The 12054-nt window shown below is 43.5% G+C and overlaps 2 protein-coding genes across 3 annotated transcripts in view; one reads left to right on the top strand and one right to left on the bottom strand.

Moving 5' to 3' along the window:
* MBD4 (methyl-CpG binding domain 4, DNA glycosylase) overlaps positions 1-4494 on the bottom strand; it is a 12691-nt gene extending 8197 nt beyond the window's left edge. The window contains exons 1-3 of one of the 2 annotated variants that reach the window (XM_017885020.1): positions 4031-4494; positions 1693-1923; positions 431-1272 (exon numbers count right to left, since the gene is read on the bottom strand). In XM_017885020.1, the coding sequence (XP_017740509.1) occupies positions 431-1272; positions 1693-1923; positions 4031-4134 (1177 nt within the window). In that variant the 5' untranslated portion in view covers positions 4135-4494. The remainder of the gene's footprint in view (positions 1-430; positions 1273-1692; positions 1924-4030) is intronic. The other variant, XM_017885021.1, reaches the window with a different exon arrangement.
* IFT122 (intraflagellar transport 122) overlaps positions 4487-12054 on the top strand; it is an 89110-nt gene continuing 81542 nt past the window's right edge. Inside the window, 1 exon segment of the mRNA XM_017885022.1 lies at positions 4487-4686. Within this exon segment, the coding sequence (XP_017740511.1) occupies positions 4646-4686 (41 nt within the window). The 5' untranslated portion in view covers positions 4487-4645.

The following is a 12054-nucleotide window of genomic DNA, read 5'->3' as shown; positions in this document are numbered from 1 at the left end:
AAAAAAAAAAAAAAAGAAGTCTTCCCTAAATTTTTCACAAGTGAAGGCTTTTAATTGTCCTTCAAGTTTTAAGATTACTGGCTGGAAAGAGGATGGGAAGAAGGGAAAGCCCTGCTGAGAAGGAGAGTCCCAGGTGCTGCACCAGGGAGAGACAATGGCAGCTGTTAACAGTAGTACTCTCCTTTGCCATGGCATCATGACAGCAGTCAGCTGATTTTCTCTCTGCCATAGGAAACTGCTTGAATATCAGTTAGATAAGTATTAGGATCAACTGGTAGGGATGTATCTCATATTTGGCCCTATTTCTTGGCTCTATTTTCACATCTTAACCATGTACAGGCACGAATACAAGATGCAGGATTATAAATTTCTCATCACATAATGTTTAATAGTGCTCGAAAGCACTGGATAGCTTGAAATATTTTCTCACCAGTAAAGTCTTTCTTGGTTGGTGAGCAGTTGTCCATTTCAGAGCCACGTTTTAAAATGTCAGTATGCAAATGTTCCTTCCTTTCCGCAACTTCTTCTACTTTTGTTCCAGTTTCTTCAGTTTCTAAAAAGGTATCCTCATACTTCTCATTGTGTTCTGCATCTCTGGCTGAACATAATTTGTTTATGATGCCGGAAGTTTTTTGTTCAAAACAAAAATTTGATCCTGAACTCAACGATCTTTCTTTTACAAGACTCTTTTCTTCCCTGGTCACACTGAGGGTCTCACCACATGCTCCAGCATCAAAAATGCAGACAGTTCCATCAAGCTGACTTTCTTGTGCAACAGGCTCACTTTCAGCATCTGCTTTATTACATACAGATTCTCTTTTGCTATCACTTTGAACGAAACCTGAACTGCTCTTCCTACATCCTTTTTTAGTTTTCTTAATTGGGATTCCTTTCAAAATAGTCACCTTTCCTTTGGGCTTTCTAACCTTTCTGAAGTTAACATCATCAACACCCTCATCTTCTTTCAAAAGCAAATGAGTGGAAGTAAAGTTAGAGAGTCCTCTGCTATCCGGCAACTCTGAACTACTACTTGGTGGCATAAACACATCCTTTTTGCACTTGCTTCGGGTCCTGAGGTTCCGGTTTGAATTGTTACTTTGGTTTTGTAGATGGGATGTCAGGGCTGCCATGCTGCAGTCTTTATATCTTGACTTGGTACCCCTTTTAGAAAGTACAGTAAAATCAAAATCTTCTGGCTTAAGAGAAGTCTCTCCATTTTTGTGAAGATAATTAGCAAGTGAACTTTTGGATCTGAACTTCAGTCCTTGTGGGCTAGAAAATGATATTAAAGGAAACTTACTGCTAGTAAATAGAAGGGACTTTTAAAAGAATTGGACCACATTTCAGATTTCTAATTAATTTCCAAATGTTGCCATGGGCATCTGTCATTTAAAAATGAAAAAGAGTGATAAATGGCACTTTTAAATGGTTTGTTTCCTCTATGACAATATAAAATAAATTTATAAATATAACTTAAATGCAACCTACCCGTTAACCATTCACAGTAGGAGGGACAAAATGTATGTAATTTCCCCCAAATCACTTGATGTAATTAATAGCAACATTGAAAGAATAGAATCTGCAATGGTTTTATGATAAAAATATAAAGAAGCCAAGATTCCTGCTATGCTCCCACTACCTGACCAGACAAAATTATTTTGCTTTACTGTCTTTACCATCTTACATGCTTACCTGATAAAGTACACATCAAATCTTCCTGCTGTCTTCCCAAATAACCTTTGCTTCACAACTCTTTCCCATCCACACGGGACAGACTTATGGCATTCTGTCCCTGCAGTACCACCAAACTGAGCAGAAGCGATGGGTTCTAGTAGCAGGGGATTACATTCACTGCTTCTTTTTATCATCATTTGTTCCTCATCTTCTTCCACTCTTTCCAATTCCACAGCAACATCTTCTTTGCTGGAAAAACAAAGTCTAAGTGATTAACTTATTTAAAATTTATCTTCCACTGCCTACTCAGTTTTAATCCATGATAATGCGGGAACCACATAGATTATCCATATTAAAATGGGGGAGATTAAAGTCAGTATGGACCGGTCTTGTGCTATGGGAGTATTTTCCTGTCTTCCAAAAGCTTCCCATATCCTCTAGCACAGGTTAAAAGTGTTGGCAATCTCTGCACAACAAAAGGTCAAGCTAGAAACTTTTCCGATTAATCACTGAGTAGGGCTATTGTAAAGATTTCTGGGGGCACTTAGCATAAATTTAAGAATATGAACCAACAGCTGAGCTCTTAACCTGAGCTCTTAAGCATCAGAAAATGCTTAAATAAATCAGTGAGTTACACTCTCTTCTCTGCCAATAAATGAGGTAAAAGTTTTACATAATGTAAAATTTCTGGGAGAGTGTATCACTTTCATCAGATGTAGCCCTCCAGAAGGTAAATAATTTAATACAGAATTTTTGAATCTCCTTCATTCTTGATCCTCATGGTAACCTTGCAGGTACGATAAGATTAACTCTCGGCCGGGCGTGGTGGCTCAAGCCTGTAATCCCAGCACTTTGGGAGGCCGAGGTGGGTGGATCACGAGGTCAGGAGATCGAGACCATCCTGGCTAACATGGTGAAACCTCATCTCTACTAAAAAAATACAAAAAAATTAGCCAGGCGTGGTGGCAGTCGCCTGTAGTCCCAGCTACTCGGGAGGCTGGGGCAGGAGAATGGCGTAAACCCGGGAAGCGGAGCTTGCAGTGAGCCGAGATCGCACCACTGCACTCCAGCCTGGGCGACAGAGCGAGACTCCGCCTCAAAAAAAAAATTAAAAAAAGATTAACTCTCAATTTATTGATAAAAAATTGAGTGACAGAAAGGTTAAATTACTTGCAGAACAGACACCTGAACCTAAGTCTACCAAATCTTGGTCTAATACTTCTCCCCCATACTATTATTGAAAAAAGTTGGCAAGGCAAGGTGGCTCATGCCTATAATACCAGCACTTTGGGAGGAGGACGTGGGAAGATCACCTGACCCCAAGAGTTTGAGACCAGCCTGGGCAGCACAGTGAGATACCTATCTTTACAAAAAATGAAAAAAAAAAAAAAAAAAAAAAAGCAGCGGGGCGTGGTGGCGCATACTTGTGGTCCCAGCTATTAAGCAGGCTGGGGGCAGGAGTATTGCTTGAGCCCGGCAGGTCAAGGCTTCAGGGAGCTACGATTGTGCCACTGCACTACAGCCTGGGTGACAGAGTGAGACCCCATCTCAAAAAAACAAAAAAACAAACTAAACTAAAACTTCATCAATGTTCCAGTGTGTCTTCTATGATGAAAACATAATTCAAAAATTAAAAAAAGAAAAATTTCAGTAAAGTGTATCCTAATCACTAAACCACAGATTGTAAAAGGTGGATGGGTCTAGAGAGATCATTTAACCCAAGTTATTTTCTACAAATAGGGAAACTGCAAGAACTAGAATTAGAATCAAGGTTTTCTGATGTAAGTTGGGGTAAAATAATTTTGCGGAGCTGGGCGGATCTTATGAAATAATACTGTTTACAATTTTAGAGATAAAGATACTGAAGCCTGGTGAAATCAGCACAAACTATTAAGAGACTGGGGCTCAAATCCCAGCTCCGCCAGCTGTAAGTTTAGCAGCAAGTTACTTAACATCTCAAAGTCTCTGTAAAATACTTTCTGTAAAAAGAAGGTGATGCCTCTTTCAAAGTAGTTTTAGGATTAAATTTCGAAAAAAGTAGGTAAATCTTAACCTCCTATCACACACGTACTCAAATGACTTCCTAGGATGCTCCAACCCAAGGGGACCTCTTGCACAAAACCTCCCGGCTCCCCCTCAAGTCTCCCTAGTCATCTTGGATGAGGAAGTCGGGCGCACCCCAGGGCTGATCCCACAGGAAAAGCACCTGAGCTCCAGCCCCTAGTAACTAAACCCGTGGGCTTCGAGGTCTCTGCCGACCCTCTGTCTAAGGTTAGAAAGGCCCACACACCGTCCACTCTCCCGATCCCGTTTTACAGGCGGTGAAACTGAGGCCCAAAAGGGAACAGTAATTTACCTGAGGTCACTCGGCGGGTCTGGGACTAGGCGCTCACTAGAGGTGACGGTGGGGGCAGCTCCGCGGTCCCCCAGATTCAGACTCTCCAACCCAGTCGTGCCCATCGAGCAGGCTCCGGCTGCAGCAACTAGCCTAGCGCTGCGAAGCCCTAGGTGTGGGGCGGAGTAAGATGTGAAACCTCAGCTCACGGCGCCGGGCTGCAACCGAGGTCTGAATGTTGCGAAAGCGCCCCAGACGCCGCCGCTGCTTTTCGGCCGCCCCTGCTTTTCGGCCGCCCCCTCGGTTACAGCCGCCATTTCCACGCTTCACCAATCAAATCCATTGTCGAGGAAGGCGCACCGCCCCCACAAACCCCAACCAATCGCGCGCGCTCTGGTTGCGCTGATGCCTTAGGGGCTCCAGTTCCACCCTAGCTTTTGCTGCTTTTCTCGCTTTGCTTTTCGGACATGCGCACTCGGAGGAAGGCGACCTCGCGCTCAGCTTACCGCGCATGTACGTTACCAGGGGTAACGCAAGTAGCCAAAGTGGCTTGTGGCGTGGCTATCGTTGGTGAGGCGGTTGCTGAGACAGACGCTGAGGCGGAGAGGAGGAGCCCGAGGCGTAAGGGAAGCCGCGATGAGGGCCGTGTTGACGTGGAGAGATAAAGCCGAGCACTGGTGAGAAGCCGGGCGGTCCGCGAAAAGCGGGAGGTCGAGTCCCCGCGGGGACTGCGCGAGCCACTGCAGCGTGTTTGAGGGTGGCAGCGAGCTTGGGTGGCAGCGAGCTTGCTGCCTGGGCCGAGGGCACTGAACCCCGGCCTGGGAGACTGCAGGGTCACCCTCCCGCCCCTTGGCGGTTGGCGAAGCTCCTGAGGGTTGGAGAGCGGCAAAGGGAGGTGCCCACGCTCCTGGAGGTAGTGGCCAGTGGAGGCAGCTCTTCCCTCACGGTCTGGCCTTGTCGCTGCCTTAGGTTCGTCTCACACCCACGACACAGCACGAAGCTGCTCAAGCTTCACAGTTCTTGCCACATACACATAGTACCTGTACTCTTGTTTACTTGACGTTTTTCTCTAAATTGTCTCATTTATTTTAATTATGATTTCACATTTTACAAGGAAACTTTATTACTCCATTTATGAAAACCAGTGTCACTTGCTCTAAGTGTTAAGATAAAACCAGCGTCGCTTGCTCTAAGTGTAAAAGTAAAACTTAAAGTAGGGAGAAACAAAACTGAAAAGGCTGTAGCTAGCTGTTGTTGCTAGGGAGCCTTTAAACCTGATGTCTCGTTTCTCTAAAACTGGAGATTGGCAGATATGATCAGAGAGGTGCTCAAAATGAGCATCAAACACAAGCTCTCCTAATTGGGAAGTTTGAAAAAGAATTGAAGGTGAATAACTTTGTCACCTTTTGATTCAGTTATTTAATGTCATATTCCATTGTTATTGGCTAAATCAATAACATAGACTGTGTTGTCATACATTTATTTATGGGATAGGTCTCGGCCTGACTTTGAAAATCATTCAGCATTGTTGTGAAGCCTCTGTTCTGGCCACTGGAGCAGGTTACTTGTCTTTGGTTCAGTCCTTTCTGAGATCTTTCTCTGTGTGAAGCATGCCCTCTCTCCTCATCTCACACGGAAATCCTGAACATCCTTCAAGGCTCACGTTGGAGACGGGTCCTCTCTTTTGTGTTCGGCACTAGTGGTAGCTGACACTATGTGCCAGGTGCTCGCTAAGCACTTCTTATCCTTCATCTCGTTGTCTCTGTTCACCACTTTCTGAGGTAGGTACTATAATTGCCTCTATTTTATGTATGACGAAACTGAAGCACAGAGAGGGTGGGTAGTTTGTCAAGGTCACACAGTGAGGGGTGGAGCCAGCTTTCAAGCTCAGGTCTTCCTCACTCCAACGTCAATGCTCTCAGCCCCTACATTAATTTTTCCTTATGTTACAGAGGTGGCAAACTCAAATGTCTACAGGAGACAGGCAGGTAACATAAATGGGAGATGTTTATTTGCATCTTAAACACTAGGAATTGTATGTTTTCCTTAGGAATAGTCTTGTATTCTATACCCCATTTTCCTTGAAACACACAGCCCTATCAGTGAATCTTTCATTTGTACTTTTAATAGAGATTTGAGTTTTAAAAAATCATTTTATTTTTAACTTTATTATAAACGTACCTATAGCACAAGCTGATGATAGACAACTGAACATTTGACTTCAATGTCAGAGAGTAATAGAGTGTGGCAAGGAGTGTGGCAAACTGCAGAGCTCATGCTTGTCCTAAAAGGGGCAGCTGCTGCTCAGCTCCTGCCAATTACCACCATGCAGGAATATGGCCTAGTGTGCTCAGCTCTTCCTGTTTTCACCAGAAGCTAGGAATCTGGGTTTTGTGTGAAATGGTCTAATTTTAAATGTTAGCATCTACTCTGAAAAAAAACCAAAACACTGTGTGGGCCAAATAAAACATTTGCTGGCCAAATGCAGCCTGATTTGCTCTGTTTTCAACCCCGGCACAGAATTTCGTTTATTTCTCTCTTGTGGTACTTCCAAAGTCTGTTGAGTGTAAGAGTTAATTTTTTAAATCTGTTTATTTCAGAAGTCTAATAAACCCATTAAAGGCAATGGCTATGTCTTACTCGTTTCCAAATTATTCTAGAGCCTAGTGAGGTCAGTGGTTGTTGTTACTATGGATAGTAATAAAATACTAGATATATATAAAATGAAATGCTGTGGATAGATGTATTCGTACATGAATGAATAAGTGAGTGAATGAATGATAAATAAAGATTGGTTGTCTGGTTTTTGGCCCATTACAGATTTGAAACAACCTATTAGAATAAGGGATGTAGGGTTCTATAGACCATCAATCCTGATGGCTGCTAGATGTACTACCAGCTGATGGCCCAGAATGGAAACAAAACAAAAAACAAAAACAAAAACGAAATAAAACAAAAAAAGGTAGTAGTAGAACTAAAAAATCCTAGATGTCAAAGATTAGTCCTCCACATCCAAATCAGCCATTGTCTCCCAGTCTGCTCCTTTGCTTCTATTTTAACCTTCACATAGCAGCAGGAACTCTCTTTTTTTTAAGACCTGCTGCTGTGATCCTGTTACTCTACTTCTCATAAACCTAGAGTGATTCCCAATTACTTTCCATGTCAAATTGTGCATTTTGCTAGAGGGTCCTCCTGACCCTCCTCCCCACTAGGCTTGCAGCATTTAAATTTATACTTTTAGGTTGAGCAGAAAACTCTATCCTTCCCAAATGCTCCCTTATTCTATGAACTCCCTAGTTTTCTCCCTGAAATGCACAGCTCCAGTTTCATCTCAACCAGGATGCCTTATTAGGCTATTCCAGTCAGGCTAGCATCTGCTATAACTCTCCACTGATGCCAGCTAGTATTTACTAAGTACTTGCTATAGGCAACATGTCTTTTTATGTGTTATCATGTTTAATCTCTACAACATGTGAGGTTGGAATTTTTTATCTCATTTAAAGATGAAGAAATTGATATTTAATGAGGTGACATAACTTACCTAAGATTACAAAATGAGTAAGTGGGGCTGGGTCAGATTATGCAGGAGTTGGAGAAGCACTGTGGGACATCGGTTTACAGTGAGGTGGGTACAGGGTTGTCAGAGGACAATTTGCAGGATTCCTCTGTATCTCTGCAATAGAATCTGACAGTGTGTCTTCTGACAATGTATCTCTTTTATAAAAAGAGGCAGGTGGAGAGAGAACCATCCTACAGTAAGTAGAACAGACTGCCTGCAAATGAGTGAGCTCCCAGCCCTGGAGTGTTCAAGCAGGGGCTAGATGGCCATATATAAGGAATTCTTGCCCTGATGGGGCAGTTGGACTGCATGACAAGGTCTAGAGTCCTTTCCAATTCTGAGTTTCTGGTGATCTCATAATTATATTTATTACGTGTCTAGGACAGTGCCATGCAATGTGGGTCCACAAATATATAAAACATGGCCATTGCTCTCAAATTGCATATGACTATAATTAAAGGGGCAAGATATCTAACACAATGTAAAGAAGACTGTATAATTCAGAGCTAAACTGAAATGTACAGATTCTAAGTACATTAAGAGTTTAGATTGGGGCAAATCAGACGTATATGTTATATTTTAGGAAGGCCGATTTCAAGATATTCAGAGAAAATGAATTTTTATATCTAAGAGAAAGATAGTTCAGGCTTGGCTCAAATGAGACATTCAGAAACGATTTTGTGATAATTCAACCCAAAATGACCCTTATGAAGAAGAGGTCACACAGGAACCACTTTGATGAGCTCATATGTGTATAAGGCAGAAAGGAAGCCATATACCAAGGATGACTATAGATGAGGGTTGCAGATACTGCTCCAACATCTAATAATCCACCATAGCAATCCACAAGCGTCAGGTGCTTTACATAGACTGGCTTGTGCACCCAGTGAGTAGGAGGCTACTTCTCTATCCTTGTTTTGTAGGTGAGAATGAAAGTTCAAATAGGAGGTCAGCTTTTCTGGCCCCACGACCCCTCTACTTTTTATTCCACCATGCTGCTTCTCCTCAAAATATGAAATGTGCCAAGGCTCAGAGGAAGAAAGCATGAGAAACAAGGAAGACCCAGGTCTGTTACCACATAATGGTGAGGAAGCTGAAAAACTCAGGGTTTCAGTTTGCCCAGCTGGAAAGAGCGTGATAATCATCCGTGTTCCAGCTTCTTTATCAGCCAACTCTGTGACAAGGAGCAAACAACTTGCCTCTCTGTACTTTAGTTTTCTCATTGGTAAAATCGGGGCAGTGGTGCCTGTCCTGTCTACTACACTATGTTTTTGTAAGGATCAAATGAGATAATGTAAGTTTACACTTTTTTTTTTTTTTTTTGAGATGGAGTCTCGCTGTGTTCCCAGGCTAGAGTGCAGCAGTGCAATTTCAGCTCACTGCAACCTCCACCTCCCAGGTTCAAGCCATTCTCCTGCCTCAGCCTCCGGAGTAGCTGGGACTACAGGTGCGTGCCACCACACCCAGCTAATTTCTGTATTTTTAGTAGAGACAGGGTTTCACCACGTTGGCCAGGATGGTGTTGATCTCTTGACCTCATCATCCTCCCGCCTTAGCCTCCCAAAGTGCTAGGGCTGCAGGCGTGAGCCACCATGTCTGGCCAAGTTTATGCTCTTTAACAGTTCTTAAATATTGAATAACTGTGAAGAGTTTTTATTAAAAGAAGCATCAGGTCAACAGAGCCATACTAAAAGCTTTCTGAATTCTTCATGTAATGCCTTAAGTAGGTAATACCTTTTTTTGACATATGATAACAATGATAATGGCGGCCACATAGCATAATGATTAAAACATGGGCTTCAGAACCAGATTGCCTAGGTTTGAGGCCGGGTGCAGTGGCTCACACTTAAAATCCCAGCACTTTGGGAGGCTGAAGCAGATGGATCACTTGAGGTCAGGAGTTCGAGACCAGCTGGCCAACATGGTGAAACCCTGTCTCTACTAAAAATACAAAAATTACCTGGGTGTGGTGGCAGGCACCTGTCATCCCAGCTACTCAGGAGGCTAAGGCAGGAGTATAGATAGAAACTGGGAGGCAGAGGTTGCAGTGAGCCGAGATCTCGCCATTGCACTCCAGCCTGGGTGACAGAGCAAGAGTCCACCTCAAAAAAAAAAAAACAAAACAAAACAAAACACAACAGATTGCCTTGGTTTGAATCCTGGCTCCACTTCCATTCAGTAGCTCTTTATTTTCAGGCAAGTTATTTAACTTCTCTGTGCCATAGTTTTCTCATCTGTGAAACAGGTATACAGTTGTTTTGAGGTTAACACAAGTTAATAATGTAGAGCATTTAAACTGTACCTGGCATACACAATAATAAATGTGTTCAATAAATGTTAGTCACTTCCTAACGTATGAAGGATAACAGATTTGACATACTTGGCAGTAATTCAAGGGAGCAGAAGGTAGCATAGCATGGTAGTTACAAGCACAGACTCTAGAGTCAGACCTGAGTTGACTCAGTAAGTATCTGTGGATTTATTGGCCCTCACTCTAAGGGAGGAGACCACCCCTGATATCATCTTATGCCCAATTTCTGCCTCCAAAGAAAGAAGAAGTAAAAACTAAAAGGCAGAAATGAAATCCACAGGCAGACAGTCTGCGCCGTACCCTGGGCCTGGTAGTTAAAGATCGACCCCTGACCTAATCGGTTATGTTATCTGTAGATTACAGACATTGTATAGAAATGCATTGTGAAAATCCCTATCTTGTTTTGTTCCAATCTAATTACTGGTGCATGCAGCCCCCAGACGTACCCCCTGCTTACTCAACCAATCACGACCCTCTCACATACACCCCCTTAAAGTTGTGAGCCCTTAAAAGGGACAGGAATTGCCCACTCGGGGAGCTTGGCTCTTGAGACAGAAGTCTTGCCGATACCCCCGGCCGAATAAACCCCTTCCTTCTTTAACTTGTTGTCTAAGGAGTTTTGTCTGCTGCCTGTCCTGCTATATTTTTTGGTTCCCTGACTGGAAAGCTAGGTGATTGGCAGATGGTCGAGGTAGCTCCTTGGGCGGCTTAAGCCTGCCCTGTGGAACATCCCTGCGGGGGACTCCAACCAGCCTGAGCGATGAGGATCCTGCATTTGCCCTGGTGGGACGCCTCGCCAGAGCGGTGTGTGGCAGGCCCCCGTGGAGGATCAACGCAGTGGCTGAACACCGGGAAGGAACGGGCCCTTGGAGTCTGGACATCTAAAACTTGGTAAGACTAGTGTTTGAAACTTGCCCACTCCTTTTGAGTGGAAGCATGGCCTGATCACCCACAGCGTGCCTTTATCGGCACTTTGGTTTTGGTTTTGACTTGGTTTGAATTGCTTGACAGGATTGGTCTTGGGAACTTGCCTACTCCATTTGAGTGGAAGCGTGGCCTGATCACCCACGGTGTGCCTGTACTGGCACTTTGGTTTTGTTTTGACTTGACTAGGATTGCTTGATACTTTGGTTTTGGTTTTGACCTTGCTTGGATTTCTGGATACTCTGATTTTGGTTTTGATTTTGGTTTGGTGCAAACTGTAAAAGTGTGTGTGTGCCCTTTTTATCCGTTCTTTGTTTTGTGGTGTGTGTGTGGTGTGAGCGTGGTGTTTTGTCTTGAAGCAGCGTAAGTCAGGCACAGATAAACCCACCCTACTAGGAACTATGTTGAAAATTTTCAAAAAAAGGATTTAAGAGAGACTATGGATATCGTGACACCAGGAAAATTTAAAACTTTGTGTAAGATAGACTGGCCAGTATTAGAGGTAGGTTGGCTATTAGAAGGAAGCCTGGACACGTCCCTTGTTTCAAAGGTATGGCACAAGGTAACCTGTAACCTGTAAGCCAGAGAATCCAGACCAGCTGGTTTTTAACTTCCCTGCTTGCAACACACAGTGGTTGAGAGAACAGCAGCATAAACGGCTGGCAGAGGCAAGGAAAGAGCAGCAGAGAGAGAGAGAAAGGAAAGATACAGAGAGGACAAGAGGCAAAGAGAGAGAGAAAGACACAGAGAGGAAGAGACAGACAAAGAGGGAGTCAAGGAGAGAGAGAGAGAGAAAGAAAGAGAGAGGCAGAGAGAGAGGAGACAGAGGCAAAAGGAAAGTCAAAGAGAGACAGACAAAGTCAAAGAGAGAAAGAGAGAGATATACAAGTAGTTAAAAAAAAAAAGTGGGCTGGGCGTGGTGGCTCAAGCCTGTAATCCCAGTGGTCCAACGTTCTCTGGACCACTAAAGAGCAAGGGTGGACTGCCCCAACCGGTTTTGTAATTTCCCTAAAACCATACATTCATTTTACTAGAGGATCATAGAAGTTAAAGACTTAAAACAGACTTTAGCAATTAAGACAGGATACCAAGATACAAATGCCTGGTTAAAATGGATCAAATATTCCATCTGCACGTTAAAAAAAAAAAGCAATTGGCCGGGCACAGTGGCTTAAGCCTGTAATCCCAGCACTTTGGGAGGCTGAGACGGGCGGATCACGAGGTCAGGAGATCGAGACCATCCTGGCTAAA

Source organism: Rhinopithecus bieti, unplaced genomic scaffold (assembly GCF_001698545.2).
Source record: "Rhinopithecus bieti isolate Rb0 unplaced genomic scaffold, ASM169854v2 scaffold_13262, whole genome shotgun sequence".
NCBI lineage: Eukaryota > Metazoa > Chordata > Mammalia > Primates > Cercopithecidae > Rhinopithecus > Rhinopithecus bieti.
This window is presented reverse-complemented; position numbering and strand designations above follow the sequence as displayed.